The 16,464-nt window shown below is 43.3% G+C and overlaps 1 protein-coding gene across 1 annotated transcript in view; it reads right to left on the bottom strand.

Moving 5' to 3' along the window:
* Maml2 (mastermind like transcriptional coactivator 2) overlaps positions 1-16,464 on the bottom strand; it is a 323,871-nt gene that overhangs the window by 86,512 nt on the left and 220,895 nt on the right. Inside the window, exon 2 of the mRNA XM_055615600.1 lies at positions 7,147-8,745. Coding sequence (XP_055471575.1) covers positions 7,147-8,745 — 1,599 coding nt within the window. The remainder of the gene's footprint in view (positions 1-7,146; positions 8,746-16,464) is intronic.

Here is a 16,464-nt window from a genome sequence, read left to right as displayed (position 1 = left end):
GGGAGTACCTCTAAATAGGTTCTTAAATCCTAATGGATGAAGCAAAAGGATGAATATTTTTTTGTTATGATTTAATACATCTGGCCAAGCTTCACAATCTTTGTGTTGGAAATGAAACCATAGGCTGAGAGAGAGCTCAGTTGGTAATGTGTTTGCTGGGCAAGCACCAGGACCTGAGTTTGACTCGCAAAAGCCACATGAAAAAGTCAGGTGTGCTTGGCATGCCAGCACTGAGGAGGTGGTGATAAGTGGTTCCTTGCGGCTTTCTGGCAAGCAGCCTAGGACAGGACAGTGCCTGAGGAAGGTTGACCAGAGGTTGACCCCTGGCTTCCACATACATGAACACTTGTACACATACCCCTACACACATACACACACACACACACACACACACACACACACATTGTTCTTTTTTTCGTCGTAATTTACTTAGGATGCAGCACTTGAACCTAACAATCAGAGCAGGGTATGTCTGTAATATGAAGAAAATTTCAGTTAAAAATTTACTTGATTACTTAATTAAAAACAGAACAAAACAAAACAAAAAACCTTTAGAGTTACAAACCCCCATCACTGATTCTCTACTTTGTCTTCATTTGTTTGTTTTTGCTTTTTGGTCTTTTCTCTCTGTAGGCCTGGCTGTCCTGGAACGTGCTCTGTAGAGATCCGCCTGCCTCTGCCTCCTCAGTGCTGGGATTAAAGGCTCGTGCCACCAGTGAGAATCTCTAGACTTCATCTTTACTCTCCGTTGTAGCATCCAAATCTAGAACCGTGCTGGGCACACAGTAGGTATTCAACATTCTTTGAATGGATGAATGCATGAATTCAAGGTAGGACCAGCCTGAAGCACAGCTGAGGTTAGTCTGAAATCTTTGCCTCTAGACTTCTGGTGGGACAGAGCAGGAGACTGAAGAAGTCCATGGGTTTAGAGAAGGAAAGCCGGTGAATTCTCATGAAGCTCTGAGAGTTCAAAGCCCTTGCTTAAAAATTCAGCTAGAATTCATTTTGTGTCTTGATCTAAGCACTGGCTTTATGAAGAATTAAAACCATTTTTTTTTTTTTTGTAAATTTGAAAGAGAAATTATAAAATAGCAAAGATAAAATGAAAGTGTAAATGTAGTGCTTCTGGCCTGCCATTCATTGGTCTCTATCAACATTTTTTCCTTTTTTTTTTTTTTTTTGCAAATTGCAGCCAAGGTACATCACCAAATGGCCACAGGCTCTTGGCAGAAATTTCCTATCTTCTCTTGAGTCTCTTTCCTACCTTCTTTCCAGATTTCATAGCCCGTATATAAGCATTTGGCCAGGCTTGTCACCTCCTCTCATCTCTATACTACTTCCTAACTTTCTTAGGCTGTTACCTCTTTCAATCGCTTCTCCCTCTAACCTGGTCTCATCTCTGAACACAGTTCTTGGAGCTGGCCCAGTTTGATGACCCTTCAGTTAACCTTCAGCCTCCGGCACAGGCTTGGATGTTATATTTTACAAAATTTTGAATTAAGGATGATTTTCCATTTGTAAAAAAAGTTTTATCTGATGCAAAAATTCTATCCCTTGTGTGCAATTCATTGGCTAATAAAGCTTAGAAGTATTGTCAGAATACGAGAGCTAAGCTGACTCTTTTGCCAGTATTGGTGCATCTTGAAAACAATTCAGTGGGTAATTACATTTAGAGCATTATGCAAAATTACTATAAGAAGGTGGGGAGGAGGCAGAATATTTACTTGAGTGACACCAAGGGTTGATATGGAATGTGTAGGAGCCTCTTGGCTAGGTAGGGAGAGTGGGTTGAGGCTCTTAAGATCTGATTGAGGAACTTGGCTTTCTACTAAGGGGAATGTATAAATTTGTGTTTCAGTCACAACAAACCATCCATTCACTGGCTGAATTCCCTCCTAGGGGTTTCAGACATGGAGAATTCTAAACCAAATATAGAATCCATTTGAGTTGCTTAGATCCAATGTTAGGACAGAAACGTTCACACTTTCAGGCAACTGGCCATATGGCTTTGAAAAAGAATGCATTTTTAGTTCAACAGGGAAGATCTTTTGGAAATAAAAAAAAACATTTTGAGTCCCGATAAACCAATAAGTTGGGATGAACTGTTCAATGCAAAGCCACTGGCTGTTGTGTAGGCGACATCTTTAGCCTGAAGTGCTCTCAGCATGTCTGCCACTTCTAAAGGTTGTTTTAAAGAGATGAATATTTTCTTGGCATGCTCACTGGGAAATGTAGAAATGGTCTCGACCATTGGGCAATGTTTGCTGATTTGGCTATGAGCATACCTTGGTGTGCTTGGGTCAGAGATGTGCACCCATCTCTGATTCCAGAGTGGGTTTAGGAAGAAAATGGAGGATGCCGGAGGAGTAAGCACCATAGATATAGTTCTTGTTGTAAACTGTGCATTCTGGTAGGTGCACAACATTTATCATCAGGAAGCTCAAGGGTGACACATATTTTTAAAAAAATCTTTTTGTTAACAGGCCTGAAGGCTGGAAGTCACCTCCTCTGAAACATTTGTACCCAAAGACCTTAATCTTTATATAAATTATTTTACTTGGGATTAATACTAGAAAAACTAGGTTATTGACAGTCATTACATTGATCTACTATGGCCATTCGCTTCCAGCCAATCTTACCCATGAGCCGTATTTCCTACTGGCTGAATGTATAGCTCTGAAGCTACATTAGACTCCTAGCTCTGCTTCTGGGCACCCGAGTTTAGGAAGATGCTGAGCCTTTCTGTGCCTCAGTTCTCTGACCTGTAAGATGGGAATAATCCCCTTATCTGAATTAAATGAGGTACTTCAAGCGAAAGAGATGGAAGCCAGCCTCTCTGCAGAGTCCATTATCAATACATATATTTTATTACGATCTCATTGTTGATCGTTTCCATGGTTGTAAATCTAGGTGGGAGAGAATGGCTGCTGCCCACGTGTCACAGGGTTGGACAGATGAAGAATCAGCAGTGGCTCTATTTTATTTCTGCAGTACTGTTGACATGTTAGAATTCACATCCCTGCTACAGCTTGTATTAATCTCAAGCCTCTTTTTCAAGAGTGCTTGCTTTGTTAAAGGAATTATGATGATTATTTATGGTACTTTACATGAGAATCAGAACAATTCTCACTGTATAGTCTGGATTGAGAATTACTTTGTTCTACTCTCCATATAAACACAGCAAATGTTATTTTTACCACTCCTATTCTCCCCATAGCTTTGAGGACCAGCTGAGAGAGTCTCTGTAAGTTACTTGAGAAGGCACAGCAAGGAGTGTCAAGAAAGAATTTGAACCCATACTCACCCAGAACAAAATTCCTGTATATAGCACTGGAAGGAAGTTTTGTGATATATTTTAAGTCATCTAAAAATTTTCTGTTTTATAAAATGACTGTATAGTTATTGTGTCATGTTAATGTTGTAAAATATGTACAAGTCTACCCAAGTCTCTTCCACGGCTCATAATTAGAACACAAACACACACATACACACACACAGATAGGAGCTGAAATCTTTACTTTGTACATAGGTTTTTTACCCCTCCAGCTTAAGTCTGTGGTATTCCATTCTCTGCTGTGTAACTGCTGCCCTATGGTAAGGCACAGCTACCAATAACATGGCCAATTCAATATTCAAACTTCTTCCTTTCTTCCAGGAAGAGGTTCAAGTTTCCCAGGGATCAGCACTTACTCACCAGTATGGGTTGTGCAGGAATGACAAATGTCTTGACACTGTTTATCAGGGTAAAATTAAACATAGTAAAGGCAATATACAGCAAGCCAACAGCCAACATCCAACTCAATGGAGAGAAACTTAAATCAATCCCACTGAAATCAGGGACAAGGCAAGGCTGCCCACTCTCTCCATATCTCTTCAACATAGTACTTGAAGTCCTAGCCAGAGCAATAAGACAACTAAAGGAGATCAAGGGGATACAAATTGGAAAGGAAGAGGTCAAAGTGTCACTATTCGCAGATGATATGATAGTATACATGAGTGACCCCAAAAATTCAACCAGAGAACTCCTTCAGCTGATAAACACCTTCAGCAAAGTGACAGGATACAAAATCAACTCAAAAAAATCAGAAGCCCTCTTTTACACAAAAGACAAAAGGGCTGAGAAAGAAATTAGGGAAACAACACTCTTCACAATAGCCACTAATAACATAAAGTACCTTGGGGTGACATTAACCAAACAAGTGAAAGACCTGTTTGAGAAAAACTTCAAGTCTCTGAAGAAAGAAATTGAAGAAGATCTCAGAAGATGGAAAGATCTCCCGTGCTCATGGATTGGTAGGATTAACATTGTGAAAATGGCCATCCTGCCAAAATCAATCTACAGATTCAACGCAATTCCCATCAAAATACCAACTCAATTCTTTTCAGACCTTGAAAAAAAGATTCTCAGCTTCATATGGAGAAACAAAAAACCCAGAATCTCCAAAACAATCCTGTACAACAACAGATCACCTGGAGGTATCTCCATCCCCGATCTCAAACTGTACTACAGAGCAATAGTAATAAAAACTGCATGGTATTGACATAGAAATAGAAAGGAGGATCAATGGAACCAAATAGAAGACCCAGAAATAAACCCATGTACCTATGAATACTCGATTTTTGACAAAGCAGCCAAAACCATTCAATGGAAAAAAGATAGCACCTTCAACAGATGGTGCTGGTCTGATTGAATGTCTACATGCAGAAAAATGAAAATAGACCCACATTTATCACCCTGCACAAAACTAAAGTCTAAGTGGATCAAAGACCTCAACATAAAACCAGATACGCTAAATCTGTTAGAAGAAAAAGTGGGGAACAGCCTAGAACTCATTGGCACAGGAGACAACTTCCTGAACAGAATTCCAACAGCACAGGCTTTAAGAGCAACAATCAATAAATGGGACCTCATGAAACTGAAAAGCTTCTGTAAAGCAAAGGACACTGTCATCAAAACAAAACGCCTGCCTACAGATTGGGAAAGAATCTTCACCAACCCTTTATCTGACAGATGGCTAATATCCAGTATATATAAAGAACTAAAGAAGCTGAAAAGCAACAATCCAAGTAATCCAATTGAAAAATGGGGAACAGAATTAAACAGAGAATTCTCTGTAGAGGAATATAGAATGGCAGAGAAACACTTAAAGAAATGCTCAACGTCATTAGCCATTAGGGAAATGCAAATCAAAACAACCCTGAGATTTCACTTATACCCATCAGAATGGCCAAGATCAAAAACTCAAGTGACAACAAATGCTGGAGAGGTTGTGGAGAAAGGGGAACCCTCCTCCATTGCTGGTGGGAATGTAAGCTGATACAACCACACTTTGGAAGTCAATCTGGTGCTTTCTCAGACAATTAGGAATAGTGCTTCCTCAAGACCCAGCTATACCACTGCTAGGCATATACCCAAAATTTGCTCAAGTACACAATAAGGACATTTGCTCAACCATGTTTGTAGCAGCTTTATTTGTAATAGCCAGAAGCTGGAAACAACCCAGATGTCCATCAACGGAGGAATGGGTACAGAAATTGTGGTATTTTTACACAATGGACTACTACTCAGCAATCAAAAAAGAGGAAATCATGAAATTTGCAGGCAAGTGGTGGGATCTAGAAAAGATCATTCTGAGTGAAGTATCCCAGAAGTAGAAAGACAAACATGGAATATACTCGCTTATATAGACCTAAAAGATATGATAAACATAATGAAATCTATACACCTAAAGAAGATAATCAAGAAAGCGGACACGAGGTTTGATGATCAATCCTCATTTAAAAAGACAAATGGGATATGCATTGAACGTATGACAGGAGTCTACCGCAGAAAGCATCTGAAAGACTACACCTAGAAGTGTTCCAAAGTAGATACTAAGACTCATAACCAAACCTTCGGCAGAGTGCAGGGAATCATATGAAAGAAGGGGAGTTTGATGTGGAAAGGATAGGAGCTCCACAAGGACCAAACATATCTGGGCACAGGGTCTTTTCTGAGATGGACACTCAACCAAAGCCATGAGAGGATAAAACCTAGAACCTCTGCTTGGATGTGACCCGTGATAGCTCAGTAATCAATTGGTTTCCCATAGTAAGGGGAACAAGCACTATTTCTAACAGGAACTCAATGACTGGCTCTTTGACCTCCCCACCTCCCAAGGGAGGAGCAGTACTTGTTAGGCCACAGAGGAGGATTTTGCAGCCAGTCCTGAAAATACCTGACAAAACGGAGTCATATGAAAGGGGAGGAGGTCCTCCCTTATCAGTGGACTTGGAAAGGGGCAGGGAGGAGATGAGGGAAGGAGGGAGGGTGGGATTGGGGAGGGAATGAGGGATACAGCTGGGATACAGAATTAACAAAATGTTACTAATGAGAATAATAAAAAAAAAGAAAGAAAAAAACCTCTAAAGGGCATAAGACAACTATAGATTTTTTCCATTTTTAGTATTTATTTTTCTATAGTCATGATTATCTCACCCTTTATCATTTAACCTAGTCATAATATATATATATATATATATATATTTTTTTTTTTTTTTTTTTTTTTTTTTTTTTATACCCACATAAGCCATCTCTGATTTCCACTGGTTGGGGAATTCCTCATGCCATTGCTTTTATGTGGTATTAAAGTGATAGTTTAAGGTGCTTGTCCCTGTCTCTAGATGGTGCCTGAGGATTAGGGCTGATGAGCAGATTGTGAGAATGGAGTCATGTGGGACCTATCAGGAGGGTTGAGGATTAAACGCAATATTGACCACTCTCAGCATCACCTCCATCCTTATTACAATGCTCAACCTTAACCATGATGTCTTATGCATAGTAACACTCAATGCATATTGATCTGTTTTTCAAGTTGGATGACTGAACACCATGCACATATCAAGATATGACTGGCAACTGGATTTATCACTAAGACATTAGTTGCAAGAATCACTGATCATTACAGAGCCCCGAAGCAATGACAACGTCTCAGGAAACATTACTGCTTGCTTTGGATGTACCAAGAGGAGCAAGCTCCTATGGGCCCAACAGGACCACTGGGCTTCTGGTATTACTCATATCTCACAACAAGCATATACTATCCAAGACATAATAACCAACCTAATCACCCATGGGAGCTCAGGCCCAAGTCCCAGAGCCCTTACCTGTCTGTGCTGTTGAGTGACTTGATATCCGAGGTTTCCAATGGACTGACTCTGCATTTTCTGAAGCATGATCTTTTGCTGAAGTGGCAAAGGTGACCTTAGCAAAGGCTGGCTTGATAAAGGTTGGGTGGGTTGGGATGGCTGCTGCTGCTGCTGCTGCTGCTGCTGTTGTTGCTGCTGCTGTTGCTGCTGCTGTTGCTGCTGCTGCTGCTGCTGCTGCTGCTGCTGTTGCTGTTGCTGCTGCTGAGCTACCAATGAGCTTTGTGGCTGTGGCTGTTGCTGCTGCTGCTGAGCTACCAGTGAGCCTTGCTGTTGCTGTTGTTGCTGCTGTTGCTGCTGCTGCTGCTGGGTGTAGTGCAGGAGAGGAGGCTTGTTCTGGGAAGTCAAAAGAGAAGGCATCTGCTGGTTCGCTTGGTCTGAGTTAAAATGGAACAAAGGCTTGGTGTTTCCATGCCGGGGCTCCAAGCTTGGGTGTGGGTTGTTAATAAAACTTCGACTGAGATCCTGAGGCTTTTGCTGCAAAAGCACATCCAGGTGTCCTGCCTGGGCTGAGGGACTGGCCTTGTATGTATAGTTGGGCGCAGCTTTGGACTGGCTGCTGTTGCCAGCCACCACAGGCATGGGCGACCCCTGTGGGCTGAATGGCTGCTGGGAGAAGGAAGGACTGGGGATTTTTTCCTGCACAAATGCCCCTGGGGATGGCCCAGCAGAGGACTGCAAGGCTGGCCAGGGGGGAGGTGGCTGCTGCTGCTGCTGCTGCTGCTGTTGCTGCATCCGTGCATGTTGCTGACGGTTTGCAGCTATCTGCTTGAGCTGTTGGGCATGGGATACTTCTTGCCAGCTTGGCAGGGCCCTGTTTGCTCCTGATACTGTCTGAGGCTGACTCTGAGGGACTGTGGGGATTGGGGATGAAGCGGAGAGGGCAGAGTTGGCCAAGGAAAATGCAGGGCCAGCTGATGGGGGCCTCAGCTGGGGAGAGCCTGCAGTGCCTTGTGTCAAGCCGGGTGAATATTCACTCTTGATAATGATCTTCTCCATGGGCAGGGAGGGTCGAGGCGTGCTCCTCTGGCTTTGCTGACCCAAGTCCATGCTGAACGGGTCATCCTGCTTAATGGTGGCATTGATCATGTTCTCCAGCTCTAGGTCACTCATGGGAGGCACTGAGATGTTGGTCAATTCATTGAATAGCTCCTGCAGCTCAGGGTCCATCAGCTGCTCTCCAGGGTCATCTCCAAACCTGTTAGTAAACACACTCTCCTGGGTCATTTGTTCATCCATGTGCTTACTGCAAGACAGGGTCTCCCCAGGTTCTTTCTTCACCTCCTTTAAGCCCATGTTAAACATGTTGCTGCCAGGAGAATGTGCAGGAGGCGGTAGTACATTAGTCTTCCTCAGCGGTGCTTGGCTCATGGGCAAGGACCCCGGCAACATATGACTTTGTCCATTATTTACCGGGAGGGGACCCTGACCTGTAGAAATGTTCTCCCCAGCCCTGAGCCTTTTGATGTCAAGGAATGAGCTGTCCACAAAACCATTGGGTCTCTTGCTGTTGGCAGGAGACAGGTTGATGACTTGTTTTCTTTTCAGGGAGCCTTGGAGCTGAAAGACAGAAAGGAAATAGAACAGACATGTTTAAGAACTCACTCCAATAATACATTTAAACCAGAGCAGCGTTATACTTGAAGCATTATAAGGGTATTATTTATTTCTATTTTATGTGTATGAGTGTTTTTCCTGAAGGCATATCTGGGTACCACCTGAATGCCTTATATGTAAGGAGGCCAGAAGAGGGCACCAGATCCACAGGAAGTGGAGTCAATGCTGGTTGTGAGTCACCATGTTGGTGCTGGGAATTGGACCCAGGTCCCCTAGGAAAATAACCACTGTTCTTAAACCCTGAGCCACCTTTCTGCCTTCTATGCTCAATTTTTAAACCTATGATTTAAAAACTTTATTTTGTTTTCTGGAGGCAGGATCTTATTTATTCCAGGTTGGTCTCAAATTTTATGTAGCCGAGGGTACCCTTGAACTTGTGATATTCCTACTTTGACCTTCTTAGTAGTATCTCTCACCACACCTGGTTTATGTGTTGCTGGGGGTCAAACCCAGAGGTGTACCATGCAAACACTCTACCACCCAACTTACAGCCTCTGCCTACAACATCAAATTTAAACATCTGCCCCCCCACCCAGTGAGACCTGGTCTGGAATGCAATGGAATACACAGAAGAAAATGAAATTAGTATAGAGGCACAATAATCTCCATGACTGATACACAGGTTAATAGGGGAAGGATTCTTCTAACATGTAAGGAGTTATTCACAGTGCCTAGGCATGCTTTCTTTCTTTTACTGGAATAAGGAAAATTATCTAGCCTACATGCTCACACAGTGCTAGGCAGGAACATACTCAAAGTGTTCACGCTCTGACCAAGTTGGGAAGTACCAGTGAGTGTAGGGAAGTACAGAATTTGTAGCTTCTTTTTATATTCCTTTCCAGGTTCAACCTTACCCTTTTTAGCATCCTTTAAATAAGTTAGGACAGCTCTCAGATCCAAGGAGACCTACTGTCTACCATTCATTAATTTTTAATTCTATAATCCCAACACGTTGCATTTGGGCCTGTGATGCGCTAGATGACAAGAGATGTTATTGTCTGGATGTTATTGCCTTTTGTCACATCTTGATTGTTACCAGATCCCATCCCTCTTCCTCACTTAAGATCTAGAATGTCTGGATGCTTACTACCCTTGGTTCCTTCATGCTGGAAGGGACAATGCTATCTAGACACTGAAAGACCTTTCTTTCTTTCCTTTTTTCCCCCCTGCTGCTGTTTAAGTTAATGCTCTACAGCTGTGAAGAGATACCATGGCCATGGCAACTCTTATAAAAGAAAGCATTTATTTGGGGGCTTGCTTATAGTTTCATAGGGTTAGTCCATTTATCATCATGATGCTGGAGCAGTGGCTGAGAATTTTGCATTCTTCAGGCAGCAGGTGGAAGAAAATGACGCTTTGAAACTTCAAAGACCACTCCTAATAACATATCTCCTCCAACAAGGCCACACCTTCTACTCCTGCCCAAACAGTTCCACTAACTAGGGGCCAAGCACTCAAACACATGAGCTTATGTGGGGCAGCTTCCTCATTCAGACCAACTATAGCCATTAGATATTGTAGCACAACCAAGTTGTTGAGAAATGGTACTGCACATGTGTTTTGAGAAAAGGTGCTGGGACCAGACTGAGCCAAGCTTATATTCCAATGCTGTATCCAGGCAACTCACTTGTCCGAGACTCAGTTTCCCAAACTGGAAAAATTCTCATGGGAATGAACCAGATAACTCATTTAAAATACTGGCATCATGTTCACAGCAGCAACTCCATAAACTATGGTTTATGAGAAAAGTCCATGGCTTACTGTGTTTTGAACATCTCTCCTTAGCAATACGTCTGTGAAGAGCACAATGCCAAAGTGCGACATTCACTTACGCAGTGAACAGACTGAGCTTTGGGAATCTTGCATCCATGGAGCAAGGCTGAAGGACCATGCAGCCCTACCAACAAATGTTTTAAAGGGATAGAGCAGTCATCATTGGTTCCCTGAACCAATAACTGGCTCTTCTCTAAAGCAAGACCTGTATCCACCACAGTGTGGCCTCCATGGCTCTGCCCACAGACTTAAATTATTTAATGTCTGCTGAGGATAATTGCAAAGTGGCTGAGGTTGAAATGTTTTTCAAAGTAGTAAGCATCAGTTCTCTCTATTCCTTCTTATGTATAGCTACCCCTTCTCCCTTTTGAAGATCTCTGAATTAAGCAAAATAAATTCATATAATTGTGCATACCTTATATGTCATGGATTTTAAACATGATATCCTGCATCTGCCTAACAGCTTATTAGATATACACTAGGTACACATTTTAAAGATAAGAAAACTAAGTCTCCTAGGGATAAACTCACACAACTACTGAGTTGTAGGTCTGTTTGGGTCTAGAACAAACCATTTCCATTCTGTTATGTTTCAGTCAGTCAGTCTAGATCCAAGGTTCATCTGACGGGAAGATGGCCAGTGGCAGTGAGCAGAGGGCCACCTTAGAACTCAGGTAAAAAGGGGCAGAATTGGGAATGGCCAGAATGCTGTGCAGGACCAAATGTGAACTGTGTTTCTTGCCACTGTGCTCATCAAAACCTGGTTCAGCCATCCCTGTCTGTTGCCTGGCTTACCCTCTCACAGGTAGCACATGGCTATGATGAAGGTGAAGGGCCGTTGGAACAAGCGTGTATCTTTCACAGTGGCTGACTCTAACAAGAAAGCAACCTGACCCGTGATGGGCTAGTCAATCCTCCACTAAAATTGTAGACTTGTGGAAAGTGAGACCAGAGCCACTAGGCTGGCTGCATAGTGATTTACTGAACTTGGAAGCTGTTGCAAAGGAACAGCAGATGCAAGCTTCAGGGAGAAGCAGCAGCAGAGTGGAGGGATCCCTGCATCTCTCTGCATTCTCTGATACACTGTGGCATCTTTAGAGTAATTTCCTGTCTGCTCAAGTTAGTGTGAATGAGGCTTCTGTTACTAACCAAGCCATCTAACCCCATCTCTCCCCATGTCCAATCAGTGATGAGCAGTTTGCAGCCAAGGGCTGGGCTTCCCCTGCTCCTTCTCTGCTCTCTGTCTCCTTTGCTTACGGAAAAATGACAGCCAACCACACATTCAGCAGAAACCCATGGTGTCCACTGTCTGTCCTAGGCTAGGACCAGACTCAACCATGTTGCTTGTGTTTTATTTCAGCGTGATCTGCGTTTGAAGGGTCTTTTACCCAGTAAAGAACAATGGAATACAGTCTTTTTCCAGGTTTGTGTTTTCACCTTTGATTTATTTTTCCACTGCTTTGAAAAAAAAATCCAAGAACCTACTAAAAACTTGTTCTGCCAGATTCTCCAGCCACTCCTCTACAGGCCTGCACACACTGTGAGTTGCAGACCGTTCACAGACTGTGGGATGCCGCCTCTCTGTAGACCACCAGGAATACAGAAGCAGGCTCAGAAGGAGCAATCACTACCCCGGTTCTGGAAATAGCAGCAACAACAGTCATTTATTCAGGGCGTTTGTACCAGGCATTGAGCTCGACAAGCTCTTCATCTGGGTAAATGATTCTTACAGTCCTCAGACTCTTCAAAATAACTCTTTTTAAGCATCTTTCAGCACTGTATCCTTCCCCTCTTTTTTAGATGAGAAAAGGTGAGTTTAAAGACTGACTAACAATTCTAGGTCACCAGGAACCCAATCGAGTCCTTCCATGGCCGACCTTGCTCTCAGAGGTAAATACCACCTACACCCCCATGCTGAGGGGGCCAGGTGCCTAAAGCTGATTCTGACATCAACTTGCTTTGCAGCTTAGCCTAGATACTTCATTTCTGTCCTCTATAAAAAAAGACTATCTTTGAGTCCTTTCCTGCCCAGGCCTAGAGAATAACAGACACTGGGAGAGTAAGGTTTGAAGGAAGCTTCCAGCCATAGCTGAAGGAATAGCTAAACGTGGGCATAGAAAAGGTGATTCGTGGCCCCAGGAAGACAGAGAGATGCCATTAAAACCCTGTTTCAATGGTGAGGGTGAGGGATGCTGCTCATGGTGGAGTGAGCATTCAGCTCGCACAAGGTGCTGGGCTCAGTCCTGAAAATGAGACCGTGAACTAAGTGCAAGCATCCGCGTCTTTCTGCTGTGTGGCTGTGAATACAGGGTAACCAGCTGCTTAAATCAACTGCTGCTGTTCCTTCCTCGCCATGACCCTGGAACTGTGAATCAAAATAATCCCTTCTTTCTCAAGCTGCTTTTGTCAGAGCAGTGACACAAATGGCCAGTACATATATAACATCAATTTAGTTATCTTTATGAAAACCTGTTGCAAAATGAAAATTTAAATATTTCTTTTTCAAAGAAGAACATGACTTTATAAACAAGACGAACAAAGACCCACAAAAGGCTCTCACTAGATCAAAATGGCAAAACGAACATCTGCCTTCCCCCACTTGTTTCTCCTGCTCTCCCTTCCTGGTAGTGCTGGGGGCTGAACAAGGCCTTGTGCACTCCAGGCAAATGCCCTAGCACTGAGGCCCAATGCAGCCCTGAATGCTTTTGTGGATAGGGACTCTATTGAAGACTCCCACTGAATCTTCTCACAGCATGTAAAAGATTGTGGCCCCTGGCATTACCATTACATAAGAACAGCCAGGTGTGGGGCACACCTTAATGCCAGGCCTCTGGAGGCTGAGACAGGAGAGTTGTGAGGTCAACACCTGCCTCTGCTCTACATGAGGACCCCCCTTTTCAAGCAGAAGATAGCAATTCCGTGAAGCAGTGCGCCAGCGCAGGGCAACGTGGCCCCAGTGCTCTGCCTCTTGATTGCTGATAAGCTGTTTGTTCCCTTTCAGTTCTCACCCTGCCTCGTCTACCCTGTTCTGGACATAGTGTACAGAGGCAGCCGAGAAGAAATAGCACCAGGATGAAGACTCACAACATGTCTAGGGCAAGGGTAGGGGCATCTGGGAACCCCTAAGGATGGATGGCAGGAAGAGAATGGTGATATCATTGGTTAGAGGTTGATGGAGAAATCTCCGCACATCAGCCTTGAAGCTCCAGTATGAAAGAAGAGACAAGAGGTCACTCTGCCAGTGAGAAAGATTTATTAAGTACATAGAGAAACCTCCAATCATGTCACTCGTGGCTTAAAGGAGATGCTTGCCAACGATGAGGCTGGTGGCAGATTACAAAGGCGTGCCGTTTTACACTTCCTTACTGCCTATGGACCAAAGAGCACTTTAATTTTACAAGAGATCCAATATCGCTGTGCTGGTTTGTGAGACTCTGTCCTGAGTGCTCTCTGGCTGGTCACCTGAAGGGCTTCTCTGGAGTGTGGCCTTCCACACAGCAAGTCTAGTCTGGTTTACATTCCAGACAGGAATCCTGACTTTGTTCTGTTGAGATCCAGCAGGCTGCTGCTCTTCAGCCCTGTTCTTGCTCAGTCGTCTCTCTGAACATCCCTTGCCTTTTGACACATGGTCTCTGCTGGGTAGGCAAAAGCCTGCTTAGGCTAGATAGAGTCTGTCAACAGTGACCTGTCTTCCTTGGGGCTGGGGTGGAGGTACAAATCCCACTTATGGGGGGCTATGGCTGTCAGTAAACAGCTCTGTTTTAAACAGCTGCGCTTCACTCTTCCAAAGGCCTTGAAACATAAACTTCCTGGAGGGGTTTGAAAGCACCATGGTTGCACAATCCTCTGGTTTCTGTTTCTTCCCTGCCCCCATCTTTCCCCACAAACTAAATGCACCTTTTGTCTCCTGTGCTGTCCTAGAAACAAGGGATGTACCTCACAAAGGTAAGAATTCAGCCCGTAGGCCACAGTCCCCCCAAGTAGATTCCTGTTCCTCTCAACCAGACACGCACGCAAGAACCAAATCTGTAGCTGCCTGGAGGTATGTGTGTGTGTGTGTGTGTGTGTGTGTGTATGTGTGTGTGTGTGCGCGCGCCGCCCACACGCTTACCTGGTTCCCACCATCTGAGAACTTTCTTTACAGCCCATTAGAGATGTTGTTCTTGCTACAAATTAGGGATGATCTAGAAAAAGACCGACCTAAAAGATCACATATGACTTCTTGTTGGTTCTTACAGTGAAAATTTTTGGGATCTTGGACTAATACATTTGCGCTCATTACAACTCTTGAGGGTGAGAGGAATTCCTCCCTGGTTCACACTTCCCTGTAGAAGTGTCACGTCCGAGTTTACCATCAACCCAAAAAATCATTTACTGAAAGAGAGAAAAAATTGGAGATTTGAGGCCTTTTCCAAAGACTTTAAAAAGCTCCCTTTCTTCTTTGGCCATATAGAACTCTGGACCTCGTGTGGCTAAATGTTGCTGGATCGAATATGTCCAACCCGATTGTAAGCTCTCTAAGCACAGGCCTTGGGTCCAATGCTTCACTGAACACATACCTGCCCTGATGTTTGCTGTGGCTGAATTGCTTCCTAAAATAGTCCATGCGTTTGTCTCAGTCCCCAGGACACGGGATAGTTAGAGCCACTAGGCAGTCAGAAAACAGCAAGGAGTCTGTAGCCTGTGGGAGCTTTTTCATGCCCAACCCACAACCCACTAGCATTTGTGTGACCATGTCTCCACACAAATATGAAGCCCTGAGATCTGGAGCCGTGAGAGAAAATGAACATCCAAACGAAGCAAAACTCAAGGGGTGGGAACTGGAGACGCAGCAATGGACTCAGGATGGACGTGCCCCTCTGAGATAATCCCAGGCTGGCGTGCAAAGCAGAGGCTCATCGTGACTGGCTCCACGCCGGGTGGGACATGCTGGAGCAATGAGGCACACACTCTGTATGAATTTTAGACACCAACCTTCCCTCCTTTAGGAAAAATTGTGGGGTTAATACCACTTGGGCTCTTTGTTGTCAGTAGACCAGCAGGGAAAGTATACTCTATGTATCTGAAAATTCTGCTGATAGCTTTGCTCCATAAAACTTAGACTCCAGGAGACATTATCACTTCAACAAAATAACCATTCTTCACAAAACCCCAAATAAAGATAAAAATATTTATTTATTTTTTAAGACAGGATTTCAGCATATACATACATATATATGTATTTCTACATCCATGTATCTGTATATAAAAGTATCATGAGACATACTACTTTGTATGCTAACTTTAAGATTAATTTTAAGAAATTCAAAGTAGTTATCTTTCCCATGTGGTCAACAACATTAAATAATGTTATTCCAGATCCATTTCCTGATAATGATATCCTTAGTTATCCCAAGTTGTCCCCATAATCACTGAAAGGACCTGCAGGAGCCTTTCAGAGAAGGACCCACTTGTGTTGAACACAGAAAAAAAAACACAACATCCTATAAAAGCCTGAAGAATAAAAGAATAAGTGCTTTGTGCATGAAATACTTTATCCATGACTCACTTTTGTCCAAAATATATCGAAGTGAATCCAAAGTAAATGCTATGTCTAAAATGCTGGCTCTCTTCCTAAAACTCTAAATGTCCTTCTCAGCAGAATGTACAGCACATTAAACATCATTAATCATGAGGCTTCTTTCTCCCACTTCACTTGTAGGGTCCAGCTCCAAAGAGTTCTCTGGAAGCCTAGCTCATAGCCTCATAGCATCCTGCTTTCCCTCGTATTCTTTGGCTTTGCTCTGATGATTTTAGCACTTTCTGCCTTATATTGTTCTTGGCAAGTAGTTCAGGTATGTGAGGTTTTTTTTTTTTTTTTTTTTTTTTTTTTTTTTTTTTTTTTTTTTT

This window comes from Psammomys obesus, unplaced genomic scaffold (assembly GCF_907164565.1).
Source record: "Psammomys obesus unplaced genomic scaffold, mPsaObe1.curated_primary_1811, whole genome shotgun sequence".
NCBI lineage: Eukaryota > Metazoa > Chordata > Mammalia > Rodentia > Muridae > Psammomys > Psammomys obesus.
The sequence above is the reverse complement of the archived record's forward strand: the minus strand, read 5'-3'. Positions and strand labels throughout refer to the sequence as shown.